Consider the following 27,732-nt stretch of genomic DNA (forward strand, 5'->3'; position numbering starts at 1 on the left):
CTGACCAATAGGTTCTTTTGTTGGGGCCTTTCCTCTTCTAGCGGTGCTTGTGGCCAAAGTGGTGGTTGTTTCCATGACTGACGTGGACATCTCAGACTGCATTGCTGTAGCTGTGGACTCGGTTGTCATAGAGGAAGGCACTTCACCAACAAGTCTCACATTTCCTTCTATCACGATGTTGGCATCATTTTCTGCTGCCATATTCAGAACTTTCAAGCCATTGTAGTACAGACCAGAGAGCTGGCCTTGGAAAGGGTGGCCACGTTCCTTGCCTCCAATTTTTATGGTTGCTTGGCTATTGAAGATTGTGAGCTGACGCCCTGTGAAGATAACATTATATACATGCAAAAATGTTGACTGTGAACGCTATACTCTACATGAGTGATAACAGATTGTCATGGGGTGAATAATGACAGCAATAAACTATAAGAAAAGGATTTGACTCATAATTCATTGCTTTTTAATGAGGTGTCCATGAAATGCATAAATTTTGACAGCATTTGCTTTTTTCTTACTCTACAATCTTTTGGGGATGTTTTAATTTTTTTTTGCTAAAAGGCCAATCAAATACATTTGCAAATGTATTTAATACACCAAATGATACCCCTCTCCCTTTTACCTGAAAGCATTGTTGAGCTTTTTGGTGTGTGTCAAGAATGTCAGGTTTCTAATTCCTTTAGATTTCTTTTTCTTCAAGTCTGCCAACATCTCAAAGTTTTTTCCATGCAATATCGCATAGGGCCTATGAGCTTTAAGTGCGTAGATACGAGTTTACGTGTGTGTAGACATATACAAATATGTCTATGCACACAGAGAGAGTTTATATATATGCCAACGAGTCACTAGGTCAAGTGAATTTTAAAGAGTATGTTATGCAGTAATCTGTCATATCTCTGTACAAGCAAATAAAATATTTACATTTTTAATTAAATGTTTCCTTTTTGTATTTAAATGTTTATTTTCCTTTAACGTACACACTGAAAAGAAACACATGGTTCACACTGAGTATCTCAGAGGCAGATTCAAAAATAGATGTCTGATTGGCTTTCAGCAAGGCTATCAATTAAAAGAAAAGATTTCAGATGTAAAAGCGGCTTCAGAAATGATACACATACCAATGGAGAAATCATGGCACATTTCCATTAAACAGAGAAATCCTCAGCAACAGTACCACTCTTAGTAAACAGAATAGTCACTTTAGCAGATTGGTTTCTGCTCACAAAAAGCATGCACACAACTTTAAGCTCTGTTTTAATTAGTGTTTGTTCCAAAATCCCCTTAGAAGGTTGCAAACGTTAAAGGGACTTCATTTTGATTGGCAATTCATATTGCCCACTATTTAAGATACCTACAGTTTAAACAAATTTTTTTTCAGGACCATAATGAAGATATCATAACTATATGTATATTTTTAGTTAATAATTTAGATGCTGGAACATGTAATATAATCTACGAATAATTTATAATTTTTGGTTAATGTTTGCTATGAGTACCTTCACAGATTGAGTTAGTGGATTATATTTAACAGTCCCTTTAACCTTAAGTTAACAGGGTAAGATTATTAAACAGCTGGTACTTCTAAAAATGTATAGAAATTATTATACAAGGTATGCAAATATTACTCTATATTTTACTTTTTTAAATTTGTTTTTAATTTAGTTTTACTGAAATTTATTGTTTATGTTTATTAGTGTTACAATGAAGCACTACTTGGTTATGTTCAAATTATTTTTTTATTTGAAGTTTTAATCAATGTTTTTTACCTTTGTCGAGTAGCCATTCATCAACTACTCGACCAAGTCGATATGGAATTCGCTGTCTAGCAATCGCCAGGCGCTCGTTATCATTGTTTCCTTTAAAGTTTAAAGAGACATTTCATTGGTTAAAATCTGTAAGGTCAAAGGTTAAAAGTTAATACTTAAAGCTTGAGCTATACAGTTGCCACATGATTTTTTGAAATTTGGAATTTTAAAAAGTGCTACCTAGAACATTTCATGGTTCAGACTTTTCATTCATTCATTTATTTTATTTTAGCAAACAAAATTATTCCTATGTTAATTGAAAATTAGAAATCTGCATTTGAGCTAGGTTATTAAACTTATGTTATAGACAGACCCAAAAAACAAATTTAAACATCATCGAATGGCTTTACAAAAAATGATCATTGACTTCAGGGTTTTGTCTTTTTTGATGTTTCTTATTAACTAGTTAAACATGTTCAGGTGAAACAGGTTTAAGTTTTCAACAGACATCCAACCTCTCTGGGTTAGTAATTTAAAGAAGAACAACACAACTCTTAAGCACCATCTAAGTCACATTTACTTCTGCTGGCTAGTAATAGACCTGCTGTAACTTATTTCCTAATCAGAAAAAATACATTCTTCTTCACTTCATCTAAATAAATTCCAGAGATTCAAATATATGGTACAGAACAGACAAGGGTATTCACTGTTTGTACAGTCTCTTAGGACACATTGACACCATCTTGAAGGAACACCAAGGCTTTGACAAAAGTGACTTGCTGAAAGGTAGCCTGGTTCTGAAATGTGGAAGTGCTTTAAAATTTAGCAAGAGGCCATCTGTAGTGGGGTTTCAGAAATGAAGAACTAACCAGAACTCAACAATTCAAAATTCAAACTTGTCATGTTTGCAAACCATATCTATTCTCAGTCGGTGCAGAGATCTTTGACTACTTTAAATAAAACGAGATAAAATAAGGCTGCTATGGTCAGAAAAATATCAGATGAGGAATAATTAGCAAATCACTTCAAATATTTTTTTCTAATTATAGCTTTTTGTGTTTAAATGATACAGGTGCTATCCTTCAGAAAACCAAGTCTTCTACTTAAAATTTTTCTTAGGAGAATGGTAAAATTAAGTATTTCCTTTGATGTACAGGTTTTTGGTGGCAGTAGTATTTTAGACCAACAATACCTTTTTCTTCCATTGTACTGGGTCATATTAGTAAAGAACCTAGAGGTAATAAGAGCCAGGTGAGTAAAGAGCAGTCATTTAAATCAGGTGCGAATCCAAAGTCAACCTTACTAGCTCAAATGTGCGTACTGTCTTTGACTTCAAAACCCAATAACAGTCCAAGTTGAAGCGTGAGTACAGGATGTAGCAGCCCACAAAGTGCTCAGAAGTACATTGTCCTGAGCTAGAATGATCCTACTGCTAATCATCAAACTAAAGTATCATCCACATTTAGATAATGAATGTTCTAGCTTGTCCGACAATTATCCCCACTACCAGCATCACAAGCCATAACAGGCTTGCAGGGAAGAGTCAGTATCATGGCCCACAGACACAGCAAGAGCAACAGCTTCTGTACCAGAAATGTAACCTGGTGGCTTTATGCAGATGCTCATTCTGCAGTGACACGACCTGCCGCTTGCCATCTTGTCACCCTCCTGTGGTTTAGCATGGACATAGTTGACTATGCCAGGAACTGCTCTACTTTCTTTTGAGAGGATGTCCTTTTCCTATATACTTATCCCTGTCCTCTCCACCATAGAATCATTAAATGGTTTGGGTTGGAAAGGACTTTTGAAGATAATCTAGTCCAACACCCCTGCCACCATAAAGGACATCTTTCATCGTGCTGCTCAGAGCCCTCTCAACCTGACCTTGAACACCTCCAGTGACGGGGCACCTACAACATCCTAGAGAACCACAGAAGTTGGTTCCACAACTTCTCTAGGCAAATATACTATGTAATTAAAAAGTCCATGGATGTATATACAGAAAGATATACCTTTTTTTCTTATGTACATTTTGCTCTATTCTCATTTTTCAGAAGCATTCTCTGTAAAACAATATTTTCACCAAAATTTTCCGACTTCCACCTTTCCAATGAACTGAAAATTTAGAATAAAAGGCTTCAGAATACAACTCTTGTGATATTGTGGGAATACAGAATATCTTAATAATTTTTTTTTCCTATTATGGTCTTCTTTAAAATTGTTGCTCTTCATCCTGGGCACCTTCACTTACAACAAACTTCCTGTGACTAAATGGAAATTTGAGAAGTAGAGGAAAAACATGAGAAACATCATGTGAGCAATATAGAATGAAAGGTATGTAGAGTGATCCCCCATGTTTCTGTCCTGGATTTGTACCTCCAACTAAATATATATATATACACACCAGTGAATTAATAATTTACACTCCTTGACAGCCAGTTACTTTTAACACTTATGCTTAGCTTTTCAATAGGATGTTTCTACAGTTTCTACTGAGGCATTATCAGTTGATTCACTGAATAAATGAGAGAATGTCCTATTTCCAATAGATTTACACTCCTTGACAGCCAGTTACTTTTAACACTTATGCTTAGCTTTTCAATAGGATGTTTCTACAGTTTCTACTGAGGCATTATCAGTTGATTCACTGAATAAATGAGAGAATGTCCTATTTCCAATAGGTTTCCTTAACTTAAAAAAAAAAAATAGAATCATGAGGTTTTGTTGCTGTTAGGTATGATTTTTTTGTTATCTATATTTTTTTTTAAAAAAGGAGAATGGGTGGGATCCTTCTACGTCATTGGCTAAATTTTGCAGAAGAGGTTTCCAGGCATAAAAAAAAAAAAATCTATTTCTCTTATGGAAATAACTTCTACGTCATTGGCTAAATTTTGCAGAAGAGGTTTCCAGGCATAAAAAAAAAAAAATCTATTTCTCTTATGGAAATAAGTCTCATGGATGTAAATCATCATTCACTCACCCACTGTTATTCACTGGATGTCTTTCATCAGCAAATGCTCCTTAAACCTCAACAGTCACATCGAAACGAATCAGAGTTCACAACTGTGTATGTTGGGACGGCATTAAACTCTCTGTTGTTTATTCAGCCAGGGGGTGAAATCAGGCACGTTTGGTAGAAGGACCCTCCACAGTCACCAGTCTGGATCCCTAACGCTGTGGCACCTCCCTGCTGGAATTCCGTTACTAACAGAGGGTTTATCCTAGACAAGGTTTATCGGTGCTTGCACTTTCACTACTTGGCAGCTGGTCCAGGACATCTCTATGGTGATCGCAGAAAGTCCTCTGTGAATAAATTTAGTCTTAGCCAGCTTATACATTTCTTTGAATTATTGAATTTAAAAGTCCATGCAGTATGTACATTTTTGGAGAGTATTGCACCCTATCATAATGTGATTTTACCTATAAATTATATTTTATACTAACTGCATCAGTCTTGCACTACAGGGAGCAAAATACAAATAAAAAGCAAAGAAATAACCATTTGATTTGTAAAGGTCACACAAAAAAATAATTGCTGATTACATTAGGCCATTCCTCATCAGAGGAAAAGTGTATTGTCAAATGCATCTCAATTTGACACTATTACATTAGCTTAAATTATTCTAGTATATAATATAATTGGAAGGCCTAGGGGGAAATGGCGTGGAACTTACCCAGATTCAGTTTCAAGGAGAACACATAGGTTTAGTAATGATGAAACTAGTAGACACATATGTAACTTCAGAAATACCTTTAAAAAATATACATATCATTGAAAATAATTAAAAGCAGCCAACATCCTATTATTCCATTGTGAAGAACACACAGCTTTTCAATGACTGCTTCTTCCCAAACAGCTGATTTGGGTCATACGCTCAGCTACAACAAATCTGGACAGTCCCACTGAATTCAGTAAAACTGTGTTCATTTACTTCATCTAGTAATCTCATCCCCAGCAGGGAAAACAGAAATACCACAAACTGTTCTTCTTAGGAGTATTCAGTGCATGTTTTTCACACTTCCTTTATTTATGCTTGTTTTTACCAGTATGGTGAACTACAAGGAACTTCTTCAGTAAAAAACACTTCCGAGAAGTTTACTAAATGTTTTCATGGTCTGAACAAACCTGTGCTTTAAGATTTTTTTTCTGTTACCCATCTGAAAGATTAAATACTCTTCCAGGCATGCTTTTCAACCATAATTGGTAATAAACGACTGATAGGTCTAAACAGCTATGTGACTATCCAGTATGATTCTTCCTGGTTATATGGCTGAAATTTCTTTGATTTTAACAGCTGGGTAGAACGATTCACTCAGTGTGCGTGCACTGTGACATTGCCTAACCTCATTGAATTCTAGATGGCTTCATTCTTCTGCCAAGTAGATAATATTTTGTCACAACACAGTGTTAATTCTGTACGGGCAGAAAGGCTTCAAGGGAATAACAATAACTCCAAAGAATCAAGGTAAGCAGAGAGGAGCAGCAAAGGTCAATCTTTGAGTCAGAGCTAAATCTAGTGGCAAGATTGAGAAGAGGTAGTCCAAAAAAACTTTAATCATACCTTTATATCTATAGGTCAGCTGGGACAAACCAACTATGTGAACTTCACTAATATGTATTTTATCCCTCCTGATTTATTATATTGTCAGTGCTGGAGTGTAATTCTATTTTGTTCTCTGAAATAAAGGTGTCAGTTATTGATGTGAAATAGCAGCATCCTTGAAAGAGAATAAGTAAGAAGGTTGAAAATCGAGAGTCTGTGAAGAACAACTTAGACTAGAGAATATTTTCTATGAAACAAACCCTTTACACAGAATACAAATTCACCTTGGTAGGCTCAGCGATCTGCTAGGGACATAAATAACAAAGTGATGAAACCAAAGTCTATCTTGATTTCTAAACAACCCTCTCTCCCTAGTTTTGCCCATCAGGATCTTGACACTGCTATTTCTGAATCATGACTCCCCTGACATCTGCAAGAGGAAGGCAGACACCCGTATCATTCCACCAGATGCAGTTAGGGATGAGATCTGAGTGAAGCATCAGCTGCACGGCATGAGGAATCCACAACAGCTCTGGTGGTACCGGGGCAAACAGTCTACGCAGTGTCTCACATGGCCAGGCTAGGAAACAAAACCACAATCTTGGTAATGGCCCATTCTAAAGATCTTTCAAATCATCTCTTACTATTACTGTGCACGTAACACTTGCGTATATGAGCATATATTAATGTTGGAATAAACTGCAGATGCAAAGACTGTGGTCTAAAGTTTATACAACAGATGATTTTGCACAGGCATATTTTCTCTTCCCAGCAAGAGGGAGTGAAACTGTAAGCGCTATCAATTGCAACCACAAACTTTTATGTGATTCACATGGCACGTAGTTTTGCCATGCTGGTGCTCACACTAGCCCCATGTCTTGGCAGTAAGTGGATGCTTTCAGTGTCATCACAGTCACAACATAAATTGATGTTAATTATACAATAGATTCAGATGGTAATGCATTTAAAAAAGTCAATATACAGACATTCTCTAAAGCTAAAATAAGATTCAAATTTAAATAGTATTTAACTGTCATCTAAGGAAATCAGTGGCTATGTCTACATTGCCCTATTTGATCAAAGATCCCTTAGAGATGTCACTCAGGCTGGGACTCCCACCCACAAGTACGTTGCAGACCCAGAGTATGTTCCCAGACTCTCCATGCGCAATGAGCAGGGTGTGCTAGGTCATAACCTTACTTCATCTGCCACTGCAGACCTCCAGCAAGTCTTACTCCTAACAAACTCGGCTCCTAAATACACTGCAGCACATCTCATCATCTGATCCTGCCTGTTGTCTTCATAAATAGCCCTACTCTTACCCACAAGAATCTTGTCTCTCGTATTCAGCAGCCATCAGTAAGCTTGCTTTTATGACTGCAAACACATGATCACCTTTTCCATCACAACATCCTGGGTCCAGGATATACAGAAATGAGACTGGGTTGCATGCAGCAGAGGACAATATCCAGGTCCACCCCAGGAAATCACTGTGTTTGTGGGGGACACTGACACTGCTCTGATTTAGATTTTTGCTGAGTGCTTGCAGACTTGGCTTTCTGGTCTTTGATTCAGGAACGAGGTCTGGATGGATCCGATGAAGCTGTACATCTTTTCCTGTTGCTAAATATGCCAGTGCTACCTGTTACAATGCGTAGGATGACAAGTTGGAAGAGATGGAGGAGCATACAGTGGTCAGCCTCAAAGACTACTGTACAAAGAGTTAGATATCCAGAACGCTGACTTGGGCCTCCTCCAGTGTTCAAAGGAAAGGCAGACACACAGCTCTAGGATGCGTATTTTTCCCCATTGGACATCTTGAACAAACCTTACCATCAGCTTGGTGAGAAGTACAAAGAAACTCTAAAATTAGAGTAAGAACCTGTAGCAAATGAGCAAGAGCATCACCCCACAATGCCTTACCTTATTCCAGAAGAGCTAACCTATGAAAAAAGAAACCACCATGAGGTATGACTTCTCCAAACTTTAAAGTGTCAATCCTGGCAAGTTCCTATTAAATGACTATAAAATAATATGGCCTTTTCACCCCACCAGAACTCCCAAATTCCTTATAATGAATGTTAACCATCCCATATTCTGCTCACAGAGTGACTGATAGCAGTCTTCATAGCAAGGTGAAATCTGTCACTGGTGGCTTATGGCACTACTAAACACAAAGCAGAACTTTGATTGCCTTGAAGAAGAGTCCAATCACCAGATTTATTGAAAAATGGAAGTTGATTCCCATTTCGCTGATTACTACAGACCGTACCAAAAGATCCTATGTTCACCTATAAACGCCTTGTTCTGTGCTTGCATGTTAAACAAACTAAATCGTATTGTTACAACTTTCTACAGAATAAAACTAAGAACTCTCAGTAAACTCTCAGGCAGATCTGACCCATTACTTCAAATCAACTACCTTGCACCTTGGTTTCGTTTTGATTGTTTGCCACTGTATTAATCAGTAATTAAACGAAGAGCGTGCTCTTCCCCACTACAATGCAGTATCCGTCTCGGTTTGTGCAGTGCTGGATTGCTTACTTTGAGAGATTGGTGAGTTATATCAAAAGCAAGCATGAGAGGATGAAAAGCAACCAGAAGGAGATAAGGAATCATAGGACTTGTCTGATAAATTAAAGGTCATATTTTGCTATCAGGAGTTTTAAAAAGATCCTTTGTACTGCCTGTGCAGCATTTAAGGAGCTAATATGGGATGGCTGCTGGTAAAATAGGCAGGAAATTTGATAGAAATCATTAAAGAGGAAGATTAAAGTATAAAAAATGAATTGTTTTAAGTACAGTACCATGCTCTGCATCACTCCAATAGTGATGTTTTGCAGTTCTCTAAGGTAAAAGGAGTCTGATCTTTTTCTAAATCACAATGTCACAGCATTTAAGGTCACTTTGCCTATAGAAATTAAGGCAGAAGTTGGCTGTAAACAGTTTCTTATTCAATAGGTTTTCAACAACTGGAAAGTGGAGAATATGCCAACCCTACTGTATCTAAAATTAGCGAGGTCTGAGATAGCAACTACAGAATGTGTTCTGACTTCACCCAGGTAACGACCTGGCTAATCTTAATTTCTTGTTAGCAAAGAGCTGCTATATAGAATGTCTCTTGACAGAAATAATATTCACATTATAAAAATGAATGACGGCAAATGGAAAACACTGTGCTCAGCTCTTATTTTAAATTTCTGTTGGTCTGTAACTCCAGGAGTAACCAGTATTCAGGTAGAAGCCATCAATGAGAAAGGTCTTATTAACTATGTGCAAGCCTCCTAATTAAGTTTAATCACACTGCAAGTTCTGAGGACTGAATAGGACAAACTGTCAAAAGGTCATTGCTCATATCACCGCATTTTATTGCGCTCAGTGAAAGCAAATTCTATATATTTTCTATAAAAGGAATTCTACATATTTTTCCCATATACTATTTCTGGACCATCCGCAACAAGAAAAGTTATCTGAAACAATTTAAAAAAATCTTCTGGGGATAAATTCTGTTCCTAGTTATATGATTTATAAGAGAAAACAGAGTCTGGCCTTCAGTTGTGATTACCAAAGCTACTGCAATTGAACTGCTCTAGCAGACTCTTTGGGGGCAATGCAGGCGGTAGTGAGGATAATTTTGTGCTCATTTCATGACCGGAGACATAAAAAAAATATAAGAAATCCAAAGCAATCAGCATCAACCCTCATCAACGTCACACAAACTAGCTTGACTGCAACTGCAAATATTAAACATGTTGATTTCACGTTCTTTCACTAAACATGAAAATGCTAAATTTAACCACTGCTATGCTGCAAAGTCCTGGACCATACAGGTGCTTTGACACGCTCACTACGTCTGCTGAGGCGATGTCAGCTCTTTCTCCTGGGAATATGTATGATTACACACAAGCCAATGGAATCAGCAGAGTGAAGCCATTATTTGGACAAGCCTTTGCCAAGCAGAAGAACCCAAATGCACCCATACAGATAGAAAATGGCATTTAAGAGATAAAAATCTGTTCTGTGTCAGCACTGTAACAAAAAAAGTAGCCCTTGGCCAAAGCAAGCTCCAGACTTTCAGTTCTGTCTAAAAGTGACATTTCAATTTGTGTATTTATGCCTTGCAGACATTTTACTATAAAAGAATAATCTATTTCAAACGGAAAGGTTTAAACTTGTATATATACATTTTTTTAAACGCTTTTGGCAAGACAAAGAAACAGAAACTGTAAATAATAGAAACAGATGCTCACTAAGATAAAAGCAGAGGAGTGCTTTAGGAGTGCAGCACTACAGCGAGCAGCCCACCACACAATAGCATAATGGCTGCGGTAGACCCACAGCAGTGATTTAGTCTGTTAAAACGTGAAATAAATAATTCCCTAATTACATATTTTAAAATAAAGCTTTGCTAATATTTTCCATTTAAATTAATAATATGCCACTATAACTTTTTTATGAAATACAGCTTTTTTCTTTTTAAATCTGCAAAGTTATTCCAAATTAGCCAAGTATTTTCCCCTTGTGATTATGTTTCAACTCAGTTTTTTTCTTACTTGGAAGTCTGAGAATTATTGTGAAGCTTGTATTTTGCTTTGAGATTCTGATTTTGAAGAAAATTTAAAACTACATTGTTCAAATGTTCTGGATTTCTACACCCAAAACTTCTACGGTTTCCTTCATTTATGATTAGGAAGTTCTCAAAGGAGGGAAATGATGGTTACCATACATTTTTATCATTTTCCTGAAATCCGTGCTTATAATTTCTCATGTCCTGCACATAAAAATGGGAGAAAGCTCCACTGCTGAATAAAGCGCCTGTGAGGGGATAGGTGTGAGAAAGGCTGTAGTATTGTCTCCAACCACTCCTGTGGTAAGTCCATCCTGTGGTAAGTGCCCTCTATTCTGCAAAAGCCCTTAAAGACACACAGCCAGTTCCCCCACAGAAGCAGTTCTCAAGTGTCTTGCTAAATTATGGCCCGAAAAGATCTTTGAAGCCATAGATCTCTTCTCCAACGTTTTCTGCTGGCAGCTGGTGTCAAGGGAGCCTTGAGCAACTAAACGAGACAGTCATTGACTCCAATGCCAGATTTAACATACATGGAACTGGCTTGCACCAGCTAAATCAAGATGCCCCAATTCTTTAAGCTCTTTGCCCAGAACACGCTTTCAGAGGAGGCTACTCTGCTTTAAAGTTGACAAGGCCACATTTCAGATGGACAATGCAAAGCTGGCACTGTATAGGTCTAGACTTATTGGTTTGATTTTCAGAGCTAATCGGAGTTGAAACACCAGAATGAAAACATAATCAATATTGAACTAAGTGTATATTAATTTGAAAGGAAATACATAATTACTAGTCAGCTGTCAATATATTTAACTTTTTAGTTTCTTTTACAAAAATCAGTTTGCTGATGCAATATCCAAAAAGTAGAGTCAACTTCTACTTTGAAACAGTTATGAAATGTTAAATGGGGAGAAGAACAACTTTTGAAAGAAAATAGCTCTGCTAGCACAAGTTACACATCCACTTTTTCTCAGGAAACCTCTTGACCTTTTAAAAAGATACTGAAACTCCCTATGTTGGAGAAATTCGATAAGGATATTAGCATCTTTCAAGCTTCATGAATTCTAGTAGCTTTCTAACACGAAGCACGAATGCATTATTAAAATATAATGCAGTATGCTTTTTAAATTATTCTTATTTTTAAGTGATGGTATTGAGAATTATGAAGTATTAAATAAACATCTAATTCTAAGCAGATGATACACTAACAGCTAAAAGATGTGGATGACTTACTAATAAAATATTAATGCATTCCAGTTTAATAGGCATGTTTTCAAGACAATTTTCAGGACTCTTAGGAAGGAAGAACTACATCATTCCATCAATCCACTGTCCACCATCACCCATGACAGCACTGCCACGGAATCAATAGATTAGACAGAGAAACTCTCTACCATCCTTGCTGTCATTAATACGTGCATAGATTTGCCACTGCTGCTAAAGTAGAACACTAAAATTTATAAACAAACTTCCATGGCTAAAGCTGAATTAAATCCAGTGAAGATTAAAATATGTCTAACTGCCAGGATGGATGATTAACCACCAGCAAAGCACAAGGCTAAAATACATTTCTGACAAAGGCTGCAGCAACATCCCGTTTGGTTTTCTGCAGAGAACACCCATGGTGCTCATATCCACAGAGCAACAGCAGATAACGAAAGTGTCGAGACAGCAGATTTTTGACAGGCTCTTGCAATGTGGCTCATCTCTCTAGTTCCGCTGGGAAGCTGTGTGCAGCCTTTCTCAATGGTCTTTAGCTAAAGTCAGCTACTAGAAAAAATACATGTAACAAACTGTGAGATATCAGATAGAATGGCTAAGCAAGCAGCTAACTAACAATCATTTTCCCAGCTAACAGGATTTATTTTTTGCATTTATGAGACAGCACCTCTTTCGGGCTCGTTATGCATGCACCGGGTTTGGTTTTTTGGGTGGGTTTTTTTGTTTGTTTGGTATTTGGTTTGGGTTTTTTTTTTTTCCTCCACAGAACCACAGACCTTGGTACAGACTTCGATACCTGTTCCAGAGCTGGTTTCAAAGTGCTGTAAAATCCTCCCCAATTCTTACATTTTAGCCTTTTGTGCCAACAAAACAATTTCCATAAAATCCTTTGTCACAGCATCACATGATATTTTGTATGGAGCAATCTGGAAGACGAGACCCCCAAAAGTGACCTTTTAGAACTGCACATTTCCAGGACATTGTCTACACTGCCATAACCTTCACTCCTTCCTCTTAGACCCATACCTTGGCTGTTGCAGTGCGTTCTGCAACTTCCTTTAAATCCTTCTGCCTTCCCAAGCAATCGCATTCACACACCTCATTTGTCCTGCACTCATTATTATTTACCACTTTTTTTGTCTTTATGACAAGTCACACATCATCAGCAATAACTTTATGCAGACTTCCAGGCTATATAAAAGCGTTAGAGAATTTTGAGCCCAGTACAGAACCCAACTGACACGTTTCCAGTCAGTGAATGCTCCTGACTGAAAACTGTTTGTTGTATGCAATATTGAGTTTATTAGCTCAAGCTGACTAATGAAAAATCAAATATATTCACTGCTCGTCACTTCTATGAAGAGCATCCGTCAGCTTTGGGACTGACAATGCTGTATGGCTGTGACACGCAGGTTCTGTGAAGTCACTGCAACACCAAACAGTGCAGTGCTGCACCTCTGTGATGGTTATTTGGCTCACAAGGGATGATTTATACACACAGGATACCTATCAGCATCAGAGAAGTTAAAAGAGAAAGGAGGAACCCTGAAACTTAGCTTGAAACTGTGTTAAAATCCTTCGCATGTACCTTATCTTACCACAGCTTTTGGGAATTGATGGTGCAGCCACAGCACTGTCTTCAGTCTCACTTTGTATTTTAGTTCAGACAAAAACCCATGAATTTACATGAGAGAGACTACAGGACTAGGACCCTAAAGTGAGATGCTCAAAAATCCTTTTGTTGAAAACTGGTGTGAGGCAATTGCTGTGCCAAAAAAATGAGAGCATATTTCAAGACTTAGCCGTATACCCAGCTACAGTTAAATTTTTAATACTGTTTGCTCTTTTGAATACGGCATATTGAGTCTTTTCTCCCTACTTTTCAACTGTGATTTTAAAATTTTAAAGCAATAGTCTATTAATGCTCATCAGTTCTGTAAAACAGGAAAAATCAAAACTGTCTTTATATATACTTAACCCAGACAATATTGTTTCATTCAGGTTTTTTAATGTCCACTAAACTGAATGCTGCACCAGAAAGGCCATTCAACTTCTTAGAAATACTCCACTGCGGAAATTAAACCATTCACATCTCAATTAAGCCAATTAGTAAAAGCAAAATTTCACTTCCTTTGATTCAGTTGACTTCAGCTTATAAGGGGTTGAAATCAGGATGTCATTTGCAATGTTTCGTGCGCCTGATACAGCGATGAAAGTTCAATTTCTGCTTCAAATTTGTTTGAAACGGTGTGTACTACTGAATCTGACTCTAGTGAAGCTCATAAGGGTTCTACGATATATAAATCATACAAGCTTTTCAGTCTTTTTTTTTTCTTTTTTTTAACCAACTGGGTTTAAGACTGCAGAAATCTAACCACTCTGCAGGATGAAGAGATGGGAGTACAGCTGCTCTCCCGTGTTCACATTGCAGAAAGGGGAGAGAGTCCAAAGCATGTACATACTCTGTGTTGAAGATGGCAACGATTTCCGTCCTCCTGGACATCTGCTTAACGCAGTTCAGTCTCTTGAAAATCCATCTAGGATAGAGCAGATCACCACTTTCCCTGCTGCAGTACGAATTACAGTGACTGCTTCTGAATTAGTTAAAGTGTCGTCCTTATCCCGAAGCCAGAAAGTACTAGTCTGTTGCCACACCTCACGACACCAGTAAAATATATCTGGGGACACATGCACAAATGTGTCCCAGATAAAAAAACATACCTCATCTTCCAAGAGCACCTAAACCACAGTAACACTGCAGAGAAATTAATTTTGTTTTCTAAATGATAGGATGTCTGTTTGGAAGACTCAACACCGCATTGATTTGTTCTGTCCTGAGAAAGGCTCCCACTTCAGACCGACTTCAGGGTTTCCCCAGAAGCTGATGGAAACACACTGCATCGCAGAAAGAACACACGGCAGACGTACACCGTTGTACTCTTCTCTTGGCGCTTTGTCAGCCCCCAGGAGCATCAGTACCAGTCTGTGAGGGACACAGTCACAGCCATACTTTCTGAAGTGTTACACACAAGTAATTTTACTAAAGTCAGTAGATACTGGTTTGGCTTAGTGAGTGACACGTTACATTAGTCCTGCGTAATCTCGAATGAGACAGCTACGAACCTGCTAGAGGGCAGGCTAAGGAACGAGAGAGAAAGGAATCTGGTGGTCGAACCTTTGCATTGACAACATGTTCCTGCCACTGGGAAAGAAAAGAAGAATGACAATTATCTTTTAAGTCATTGATTCTATCACAGATAGCAGCACCGTATTGTTAAGAAAGCTACTGAGTAGCTAAAATTCTTTGGTAAAGAATTTAATTGAATAGTTTTCTTTTTAACCAACACCTCATTAATCATCCATTTTGAGCTTATCCTACTACACTGGATAAAGTTACATGGAAAACATGTGTCAAACCAATTAAAAGTGTGCAATGTTTCATCTTTTGTGATCTGACTTTTACTGGCATTGTTAACAGATAATGGCCTTCCAGAAGAGAGAAATGGGACCAGCTGTGGCAGATTCGTCATGTCTCATTCTGAAATCTATTTTCACTCCCACTTCCTCCCTCTAACCTGAATCCCCATAGCTTGTGGTCTTCTTCAGAAATTCCATTTCTATATTACCCTGTGACTAATTATGGTAAGCAGGTAGGGGCACCAGCCTTTGCCACAAGACACCAAACAAGCAGATACCTGTTTCTTTCAGTACTCTGGGAGACATTTTTCTGAATCACTGCTCATTTGACATTTTCTTTCTCCTTCTAAACTAGATGCATTGTGCCACTGCCGTATTTAACTGAAAGGTGTTACACCGTTTGTGATCAAGTAATGACAACCATGCCACACATTTTATCAAGATCTGAATTTAATTACAGGATCTATCAAGTCTAAGATGGGATGAGCCTTTGTATTTCACCAGGATATCCACGATGAAAAATAAAGGAAAGAAGAAAATCTGTCTGCAGAGTTAGAGAAGCATTATTATATAGCATTATCTGACAGAAAAACCTGATAAGCTGTCAAATTAAAAAGCTGATTTGGGAAACTTTACTGAAACCACTTTTTGAAAAGAGACTTACTACAGTGTCTTGTTTGGATTTCACCTAGGCTCTTTATTTGAGGACAACAACAGGATAGAGCAATGTCATAATCTCAAAGGGCAACAGCGCTTTTTCAAAAGAATATTTCATTGACTTTGGATAAGTGGTAACAGAGCTTAGCCCAAAGAGAATAGGAAAATAAATTACCATTTTTGTAAACAAAAATCTCTCTCATGAACAATAAAATTATACTAAAGTGAGACTTAGGTACATGCTAAAAAAACATTTAATCTTAACAAAAGGGTAGTCAGAGCTGTATGAATCAGAAAAAGATTCAAGAAATCAGTTACACAATTACGTGTCGGCAGAGGTAAAGTAGCATGCTGGCCTAGTTACATCCATCACTTAACTGTTGGTTTGCGGCTCAGTAACTAAGATTAATTTTTAATCTATTTTGATTCTTGCAAAATTAGTTTCTTGTGTCTTACTATACTCTTGAGAAATCGCTTGTGTTTCACAGATTTCCTTGTCTTATTTTTAATTCTCTATGCCATTATTTTACACACTGCTATAATGCCTTCTTTTATTCATATTATAACTGAATATAATTGAATGAATACGGGTAGATATCAGCTTCCTGTAATACTCATTGAAGATTTTGCCCAGTTGAAACACACACAAAAAAACCAATGCTATTTTTGCTTTGCTTTGGATAAATAATGAAAACAGCATATGAAAGTTAATTGTAGGAAACATTTTTTGATTGAGTGATCACGAGTTGACTCAAATTAATACAAGGACAACTAAAATAAGTCTGTAAATCAGATTCTTGATTCCAAAAGAACCAAATTTGATAAAGTGAAGGACATCAAGTTGTGTAATCAGTCTGAGGAGCCGGACTCAGCCAGAAAGGACTCTTGGAAATTCTTTAAGGTAAAATATTTTTAAAAAATTATATCTATATCTGTAGATATATTCAGACTTGCATCTGAAAGGTTAAAAATATATCTACTAGGCTGAATAATACACTATCATAGACTATAACAGGTTAAAAACACATTATAATAGATTAAAACCCCAGACTTCCCCAGCAAAGAAAGTAGTGAGAGAACTAAAACCAGAAACAAATATACAAGTTGCCAAAACTCAAAGGGTCTTACAAAGAAAGTAAAACAAAGTTAAAAGCCAGAGGTTCTCAAGTGCAATAAAAAGAGATCATGGAAAGAAGGGGAGTCACTTTGTTGTATGGTTGATGATTAAAAGAAGCAGACTGACCAACAAGTACGTGTCTATGAAAAGTAGATCTCCACAGCTCAGAAAAAAGCAGCATATATATTCTTAATGAAATTGAGGAAGATGATCTCTATCCCAAAATTTAAAAATCAGCCATTAAAATACAGCATACTACTATTTCTTGTGTTAAAGAATGGGGAAACAGCCATCCAGTCAAACTGTTTAGACTGACCTGAGCTATACACAGTGATTTAGAACAAATTTGAAAGGATTGATTTAAAAATAGTGATTGGAAAATGAGATAAAAGGTACAACTTTACCAAGTCATGTTAGACTAATCCAATAGCTGTATTTGATAAGTTAACTGATTTTCTAGATGAAGGAAATTACGTATATCTAATTTATCTGGTTTTCGGTAAAGCATTTGATACAATGCCATGTAGCAAATCGTTGATTAACTGTGGAAAACATAGAGAAGTAGAAAAATTTTACATTAAAGAGCTGAATAAAAAAAAAAAAAAGACAAGTGATAGCTCTGAACAAGGAATTTTTCTTCTCTCCTCTGTTTTATGGAGACCACAGCCTGAGAGCCTGGCTTCTGTGTCTCTTGACAGCCTTCTGAAAACAGGAGCTGCTTCTCCTAGGTCACACTCAAGGTGCCCATCTTCCCAGGATCCCCTTCCAAGAACTAGCTAGTGCATTAGAGTCATCTTCTCCCTAATACTTCCACCACGTTAAGGTGTCTTCAGCTTCTTGGTGAATCATTTACATGGATGACAAACAGTCATTACTTGTTGCAGACCTGCCAATGTGTCAACCACACCATATTCTGGCCTTCATTCTTCCTTACTGTATTACCTGTATTTGAAAACTAAAAATCCTCAAGTGAGAGAAGGTGTTTTGGAGAGCTCATGCCATCTAGTTAAATGGATGGAAGATCTAGCTATGCTTAAGTCAAGCAAGTATAATAAACTAAATGCTGAGTTCTACCTTAAGTTAACAATATGAATATTGTGGCGAATTCTGAACCTATGTTAGACTGTGCCATAGGAACTACCACTGAGGCCCCTGCAAGGAGGTAAGGAAAATCAGTGGTTTTCCCACAGGGAAATTACCAGGGTGGAAAACTACCAGGGAAAAGTATCCCAGATGAGTTCCAGCACCAATCTTCCTTGCAATTTTCTTCACTGTTTTCAGTATAAAACGTCAACCACAAAATGAAACCCGCAGATGACATAAAACTAGACATACTGGTAACTCTGAAGGGGCTGCAGGTACCAGTCAAGAGGAACTGAGCTCCTCCGACTTAATAAAAGTGGCACTAAAGCCTATAATACAGAGTGCAGGTCACACACTTTTAAGATATAGGACCAATCATACCATTTTTTGTGATAAACTGGGATATTATGGGAGAGAATTCATGAGGAAAGATGTTCAATGGGTATAACTAGTCAGCTGCAGAATGATATCGAGCCGTCCAGTTTTGAGGTATGAAAAGGGAGAATAAGATCTTAGAATGCATCAGTGGAGATGACTTTCAACATTAATGACTTCATATGTCTTTACATGAGGTCCTGGTGTTCTCACTATTACCCATTTCCAGCCACATGTGCTTTTGAAAATTGAATTCAAAATGAAAAAGCATCAAAAGAAAGACTATTATGATAAGGACAGAAATCAGAAAACTATTTTGTGAAAAGACATACAAGAACAAAGGAAGATGAACTGAAAAGTGTTTGGACTGGAAACAAAGAAAGTCTCTGAGCACAGAAGCTTTTCCCTAAGTTACCCTCTAAGAGAAGTAATTTGTGCGAAGAAGCAGACTGGATGCAGGACATTATTTTTTCTCATAAGCTCTTCTATCACTATCATGTAATTTTTCAATACATATGGGGAAAAAAGAAATGGGAATGGGGAAATAAAAAGCAAATCCAACAAGAGACAAACCACTAATGCTTTAGAGGGGAAGTGGACCCTTGATTTAAACACAGTTCCATTAGTATTTTCTTTAGTATTCTAAACATTCTCAGAACTTCGACTCGTAATGAAAATCATCCATGAGCTGTCTACAACATTCAAACTTTGTCTTGAGCCAGTGCAATTAATAAAAAAATCTTTTCTATAAAATTGAGTGATCTCACCTGTGTGCATCATCTTTCATGTATCAACTTTTCCTTTGCTTGCCTATCCAACAAAGCGAGTGAATTTTTTTAACTTTGGGACAAGAACGAAAAATGCTTTGATTGATTAAAATGGCGTTTAAGCTAATAAAGATTTTACAAAATCTCTCACTCTAGAAATGTGTATAAATTGCACAAAACACTAAATTTTTCACTTCTAAATTTTAGAAATGTAAAAATTTAGGGTTTTTAAAAGCTTGTGTTTTAAAATATTTTTGGTATTTTTAAAATAGCTTTCATTTTTCATTTTTTCACTTAGCTTTTTTCACTGCCTGTCAAAGGAAGCATATATCGGCTTTTTGATTCTTCATTCACTAATCTTTGCCTTCTCTGGTAATGTTGAAATCTTCTCTAGTACAGCCATTACATATGGTTCCTAATTTTTTTAAAAATCTGTGTTAATGACTATGTAACTCAAGGTTTAAATGATCATACATCCATTGAAAAATAAATGGATCTACTCTCTTGATTTTCATTAGGTGGGATTTTGCCTCTGGTTTCCCTAAGCCAGAGTATGATCCATAAAAACTCTGCTTTTACCACCAGGGTTGTGGAAATTATTCCTGAAAATTTTCACATGTGGAGCTTTGACAAAGACTTTGTGCAAGTAATAATTAAAAAAATATTAACTTATTCATATTTATGCCCTATTATCTCCTATCAAAGCAGAGTTGGTTTAACTATTTACAGTTACCAGCAAACGTTCCCTGATGGAGACCTTGGCATAAACAGAATCCCAAGGAGATATGACTCCATGGACACCAGAGGCCACGAACAACATTGATGAGTTTCGCTTTCCAAGTTTGGGAGCATGAGACATTACTTGGTAATGAAGGAACTACTGATCTAGCTGGTATTTTTTTCCTTTCTCTTCTTAGTAATTCCATGGACTAAATATTTTAGACCCACATGGATAGCCTGATTTTATATATATGGCATAAATTTATACATAAACTGCTCACTTGCACTGTATAATTAATCTTCTACATATTCCCAGAGAGAGTTCCTGAGAAGGCCTCCCATTCTTTTCTAATCACTATTGTCTCCAAGGGAAGTAAATATTATGAGATGTACCTTGTTTCATTGGCAATGCCAGGTTTTCACAGCAGGAAAAAGATATACAAAACAGGAAACATTGGGCAACATCATTTTTCTCGGAAGCTTAATCACTGTGAAAAAACGTCTTTTCCATCACAGATCCCTCCTGGGCAGAAAGGTAGTCTTTATTTTGTGTTTGAGAGCACTGCACCCACCAAGTAATGAGAGACTGCTCCAAGTTTGAGAGCTTCACAGCTCATCAGAAGAGGGTCATCTTCATATCCTCTATATCAACCATCAGAATTGACTTATCCAAGCAACAGATCTGACCATAGGAGTGTCAAAACTCTGACCATAGAGGAAAGCATGAGAGAGAAGCAATATGTATTATTTTATCCGAAGAAGGAACCAAGTGAGAAAAAAGGTAAAGATGACATGTTGTTGAACAAATAAATAAATAGGAGTCAGAAGGCTTGTATCATTTTCAGCGTGGAAAACACCCTGAAAATCCCACATCCTAACAGCAGTGGCCAGGGAGGTCTGAAAAATTACCCTGTGGCTAATGTGAGGCCAGGCAAATACTGACCATTTGCTTGTCAGGTTCAAACCTCACCTTGATCATTATAATTTTGCATGGATGTGATGCTAACAGGCTGTCTGTCCATTTTCTTTGAATAGTCCAAATTACACTTGTGAAAGAGTTCGAGATATCTTCTGGCCACCACACTTAAGCCTGTGAAACAGATCTTCGATTCTCTTTAGAAGTAGCTGTAGCGGCTTAAATTTGGAAGGTATTTCTAAGCCAATAGTATGCAACAAATATACGGATTGCATGGGAAATACTAATCCATTCTGGAGAAACAAATGTACTGACACAAATGACTCCTGTTAATTTCATGGTCAATCTGAAGACAGAAAACCAAGACAAATGGATAGCACTTATCCTAAACAGGATACATGGTAATAGCTGACTCTTAACATTTATCTTAAAGGCAGTTGTTTCCCATGAAAAGATAGCGGAAAGTTTGTCTATTTTTCATAATACGGGGCCAAGAGAAGCATTTAAATAAGATGCCCCCTTCCCCTAGCCCTTGGATGTTCTGCCATACAACCTTTAGCTCATCTCTAGACCCTTGGTTTTTAAGCAAAAAAAAAAAAAAAGAAAAAGAAAAAACAAAACCCAGAACAAACTATTCTGCATTTTACTGAAGTCCTAAGAGCTTCAGCTGCCCATTGCCGTATTGCAGAGGTACTTATCACTAAACCATAACGTCAGTGCGTGGTTTGATCTTCTGCCAACATACGCAGAACTCTCACATATCATACAGGTTCCTCTTTGCTGTATATGCTTCCATCATAATTCCTAATCCCCGGTCACAGAGATACATCTGTTCCAGTAGTCTGTCAGTGTTTTGGACAATCTCTTTTCTATGAACAACGTGTGTGAGATGTTCATGCTGTCATATCTAGGTCTGACATCTGCTGACCCCTGGGATACACGAGGACAGTGGCAACTATGCTGTGCTTTTCTAAGGCTGACCGGAGATCCAGGGAAGGCTCCTCTTTTAGATGTTTGCCTACCTCAGCGCGTATCTTCCAGACTGCTGCAGGGTCATGGGAACTGCTGAGTATTCCCAGAAGTCTGAACAGCTTTGAAACCATAGTGACCAGCTGGCCGATATCTAACAGATCATCTAGTGTCCAGAAAATTCTGCATTACTCTGATTCATGATGAAAGTCCTGAAGAGTAGGTACTCTACTGGTTGCACTGTGGTTTTTTATAAGAATTGGCATTGGGCAAACTTTCTTTGACTGCAGAAAGTGTATAGTTATTCACCGAAGAGTGATTCTGAAAATCCCTCACAACAAATGGTGATTATTGTGGCTTTAGAAAGTCACCTAGCTTGTTCCGATATAGTTTCTCAGACTAGTAAAATGCACACCTTCTCTACTAAGGAAAGAAAATTAGAAAATTGAAGAAATCGGTTTTCTTGTTAAATAAATATTGTTATGATGGCTATGAGCACTGCTATGAGACAGATTCGAACACACACACACCCCCCCCCCACACCACACCACTAAATAAATATTGTTATGATGGCTATGAGCACTGCTATGAGACAGATTCGAACACACACACACACCCCCCCCACACCACACCACCGACTCCATTTGATTTGATTTAAAACAGACTTTCTTTCAGGTAAGAAAGAAAAGGTTGTTTCAACTTAAATTAAATACTTCATTCTCGGATTACTTAAATCCTCTATAAACACTGGGCAACGCTGACGTGAAGTTAGAAGACTTTATTTAGAAAATACGGAAATTAATAATTTGACATTACTAAAAGCAATTTCCTATTTTTTTTTTTCTTCCTTTGGCCATAATTGTCAGTTCAGTTTGACCCAAATTAACAAGTTATTTGGTTTCCTACCATAAATGCATTCTTAGCAAATCTATATTTCAGTGTAAAATTATTGCCTAACTGAAGGTACAAGAGCAGCCTGTCTACAGTAGTAGCTGAAGTTGCTACTATAGTACATCCCATCACCACAATAGCAGCCAGCCAGCCGGGGAGGGGAGTTCAAACTAAGCAAGTGAAGCAAGTAGGATAAGCCATAAGGAGTAGAAAGGACCTGCATGGAAAATGGAGGTTAGTCTATTGATTAGAAACCCTGACCGCACAGTCAGCAGTTTTCTCATTGCTATTTAATATGATCAGAAATTAGGCTGCAGCCAGGTAAGTTAATGGGAAATCACTATCTGAAAAAGAGGTCAAGGTGAAATATTCTTTGGGAAGGTGCAGAGGGATGATAATCTTTCAGTACAGAGACATAACATCAAATTTAGTCAAGAAAGAAGGAATATACAAATCCATTACAGATCTGGGCATCTAAGACAGCTATCAAAAAACTACCATATGCCAGTCTCAATCACAGGGCTACCCACCACCCACTGAGACACACAATGAGAAAGTGGGAAAACAGGACTAACATTTAATAAAGGGCAGAAATTGAAGTGTACATCCTCATAGCTCTAGCACTGCACTCAGAAACGGCAAGAGAGAAACTCTGGAGTAATAAAAAAAGCCTTTGATAGGAGAACTGGAAGAACATATGTACCTAAATCTAAAACTCTGTTTCTGAACATCATCCAGCCATTTCAGGACACTGAAAACTTTACTTTTGTCTAGGACTAAAAAACATTTTCCCCCATTGTACTCCAAAAAACCAACCAAGCAGTCACCTTTACAAAGATAATCATCCTCTACCAGTGGCCACCCTCACCTCTTTTTCCTTTTACAGCTCTCTCATTTCCCATCTACTCAGATACAGAAAGGTGCATTGCTCCAGAGAAAACACAACACTCAAGTTTGGTGGGATGGAGAACAACGTACAAGAGAAACATGATAGAGCCTAGTCATCTTCCAGAGTCATTTCTGCCTTTTATGCAGCTCTCGAATAAAACACATGGAGGAGTGTTGGAAGCCCTATGGAGCATTGCCATATTTTACTTTTTCCAAGCGTCTACCTATCTGACTGCCTGCAAAGCAATATTAGAAAATCATGTGCTACACCAGCTAGAAAACCCTTTGCAAGAGCACTGAACTCTGTGCAGCTCCTGAGTCCCAGGACTGAGTTCCTACAAATCCCACACAGGCACGTGGCAATCAGGGCCACAGCTTTTCCAAAGATGCTTGCTTTGAGTTCCAACAGGGGTGCCCAGAGCATCCTCCCAGCAAGTGATGCCACACCGATTATTATTGGGCCTTGGGTGCCATTACATGCAGCAGTCGGACAGGGCTGTGTGAAGGCTACGCTGGCAATGAAACTGGAAAACCCTGGGCCTCTCTGATTGGAAACTCCTCTCAGAAATCTACACCCAGTGTTTTAAGATGCTGATCACAAACAAATAAAGTCTTGTAGTCAGGCACTCCAACCAGAAGTGCAATTCGGAGTATAATCTTTCCTCATAAAGGACAGAGGATTGATCAGCTGTTATGCTTTAGGCAACCAACTGATTTTTTTCTATATTATTTTTTGAAAAAAGAAAATCCAGCGTATTTAAGAATAGCAAAGTAACTAATTAAGCTGCTAATCTTGTTTTTATTCTTAGTCTTAAAAAACCCAGAAGTAGGAGAGACAAGTCTGTGCTTATGTACAGTTGCGCAGGCACATTAAGAAATTATGCAGAACAAACAATTCAGAAAACAGTCACAAAGCAAAAAAGACTATTCTTTCTAGCACTGGAATGAAGACTAATGAGCCCTCACGCGCATAAACAAGATCAAATTTGGTCCATATTGTGCAGCTGCAACATGTCCTCCATCCAAAACAAAGAGCAAGTTAGCTGGTTAACCCATACTGCTGAGCGCTTCTGACAGTCCCTAGAACATCCACAGCAGCAGCACATCTAAATAGGGTGCAGCAGCATTTGCCAAACTGTGCTGGCTTATATATTTAAGATGTCACTTTTCGAAATACTGCTTTTAGAACTGGAGTGACAGTGGTAGCTTTTAATATGGTGCCACTAATATCTTCAGAGCAGTATCAACCTCGCCCAAAGGCAGCGAAGTCTTCAGGACAAGTCTTCGTCTTTTCTAAAGGTACATCAAGATCAGTCTGTGAAGAAGCTAGTGTTTAAAAAGGGTTTAAATGAAGAGTGCCAGACCTGATGGAGCAGCAAGAAACTGTCAAAGCAAGGCATGGCTAGGTGCTCTCATGCTGGGAAGGGAAAAGAGATGGAAAGTGAAAAGGGGAAGGGAAAAGGGGACGGATGGATTTCAAAAGTAATGCTATGACATACAGGAGCCAGAAAAACATTACAACGAGAAAGGCAAGAAAATTTAAGGCCAATAGCAGTCTTGGAAGATCCAGTAACAAAGCAAGCCAAGGGATTCTGGGCTTGTGCTGATGAAGCCACTGAAAATGCCTTGAAATGCAGCTTGTGCATAGGTTGATAAAGGAAGCTCAAGAAGCTCTTATTTGTTGTTTTCCCTTTTCAGATAAGACAAGGGGAATAAGAAGGGAAAAGGAATATCTGAAAGATCACAGGACATATTTCATTCAGCATCCCCCACTCCCTCAAGAGTTTATCACCTCTCAGAGTTGCGTGTAACTTGAAGCCATTAATTGTTTCTAACTCTCAGAACTGTAACTCATCCATAACACAATAGCACACAGGTAGCTTTTTTAACAACTCCTGCTATACATAATTTCATAAATTCTAAATTATTTCCAAGAAATTATCTGAAAGGTTATATTTCACCTGTGGATTTTTAAAAATTATTTTTATTTTACAAATATGGTGAACAGCTGGGCTACAACTCGAACACCAACAAAAAAAAAAACAAAAGCCAAATCCTAAATAATAATAATCACTACAGGGAGTGACTTGCACATTCCTTCTTAGTGAAACATACTCTCCTATCCCACTCCACCACCAAGATGAAGAATTTTCTACTTTTAAACAGATAAGTCAGAATCATCATTTCTGTAGTAGCAAATACGCAAACCAGCAAACCTTTCACTTACACCTCTGGATTTGCTGCCTTTTGTTTAATAATAAAAATATACACACCAACAGTTAACAGATAACATGCAGATTGGTAAGTTACTGGTAACGGCTCAGTAGTCCTATTCAGTAAGAAAGGGATTGCGTATCTGAAAAACCTGTTGCCTTTAAAAATGAATAAGATTAGTAACACGGTAATCTTCAAGGCATGGCGTTTGCATAAAACTAAATATGGGCCCGATCAAGGCAACCCTGTATTCACACTAGCGGTCCTGCTCAAGTAACCAGCATCGCTAGCATGAGTAATATCCTTTAGTTTACATTTGAAGTTAAGGCATCTTCATTTGGTTGGTTGGTTGCACAACGGATAACTGATACACCTTTTGGTTTGTGCCTGCTGGAACACTTCTGCTAAATTCATAAGCCTCAACTGCTTTGAAAACAACTTGTAATTAAAAGAACACAGACAACCTTTCCCTCAGTAAATGTACCCCATCACTTGAGATAGATCCGGGAGTCACTTTACTGTGTAGCTTTTGTCAAAGCCTTTTTCTTTGCCCCTAAAACAATAATCCAATAAAACCAAATGAAAACAAGAAACAAGACCACTATTTCATGCTGCGATACCTGTATTTTTCCACTTCCAGTAATAACTTGAATTAGAGCTTTTAAACTCATTTAGGAAATTACATCATCATAATCTGCATATTGCTTAGGACTCCTTAACTCTTAGCTACTAAAACACTGCGAAAGAGCTGACACTGTATTAGAACAGAAGCAAAACGAGCCAAACAAAATGCATCCCCTACCCTCTTACTCACAAGCGTTTGTGTACGCCCTTACCTGCTGGGTAACGTTCGATAACTGGCCAGTTGTCCACCTGTAACGTGGCATTGCCACCACTTCTTGTGAAACGTACTACATGGTATTTTCCATCATTAATGATTGCGTTGATCTCTTCAATAGAGATGTCATCAGTTCCAACATTAAATTTAACTCCAATTTTTCCTTGGTGCTGCATATTTAAAAAAAAAAAAGAAGAGAAGAAGAAAGAAGAAAAAGAACTAATTAAGGGTTGTTTGAGCAAGAAAGAGAGACAGTGTGTCATACAGGGAAAGATTTCTAACAACATTTCCCCTCTTCAGATGTAACTTCTGAAGGCTTGCATGTGGCAGTGACAAGCCTCCTGACAGCTCAGTACGTCCAGGATGTCCTTTGATGGATAATTGATATTCCAAATGAGTTATTTCACCAAGTTGAGTTCACTCCTTTTCCAAGAGATTCAGGCCAAGATGAGGAGGGGTGAAGGAGGAGGAAAGCTCAAGTTTTCTTTCTTTGTCTCCCTCCCACACCTCCATGAGGATTAAATACCCTTTTTCATTTTAGGCCTTGCAGTGTCACTTAGAAGAGGCACAAGGATTTTCTGCCTATAAAAGCCAAGACCTCCCCGCATCTCCTTTTTACAAATCTGTTTCACGCTCAGAGTATTCACAAATTGTAACAATGGAGGAAACTATTTTTCCTACAATGAGGATACTTTTTGCATCACATTGTAGTAGCTCCAAAACATTAAGACAAGAACAGACTGACTACAAGGACTTCCCTGATTAGAGCTAGAGAGAAATGAAAAATGTTTGTGACAGGGACATCATCT

The 27,732-nt window shown here is 37.8% G+C and overlaps 1 protein-coding gene across 1 annotated transcript; it reads right to left on the reverse strand.

Annotated features, from left to right (window-relative positions):
- Nucleotides 1-27,093, reverse strand: LOC104493041 (neurexin-1-beta; the record flags this gene model as incomplete). The annotated part of the gene is made up of 3 exons (XM_010135691.1): nt 1-320; nt 1,764-1,853; nt 26,922-27,093. Coding segments are annotated over 3 exons (582 nt in total), but the record flags the coding sequence as incomplete, so codon positions are not given.
- Nucleotides 27,094-27,732: the final 639 nt, after the last annotated feature.

The sequence above is a fragment of the Buceros rhinoceros genome, unplaced genomic scaffold (genome assembly GCF_000710305.1).
Source record: "Buceros rhinoceros silvestris isolate BGI_N320 unplaced genomic scaffold, ASM71030v1 scaffold7410, whole genome shotgun sequence".
In the NCBI taxonomy this organism is placed as follows: Eukaryota; Metazoa; Chordata; class Aves; order Bucerotiformes; family Bucerotidae; genus Buceros; species Buceros rhinoceros.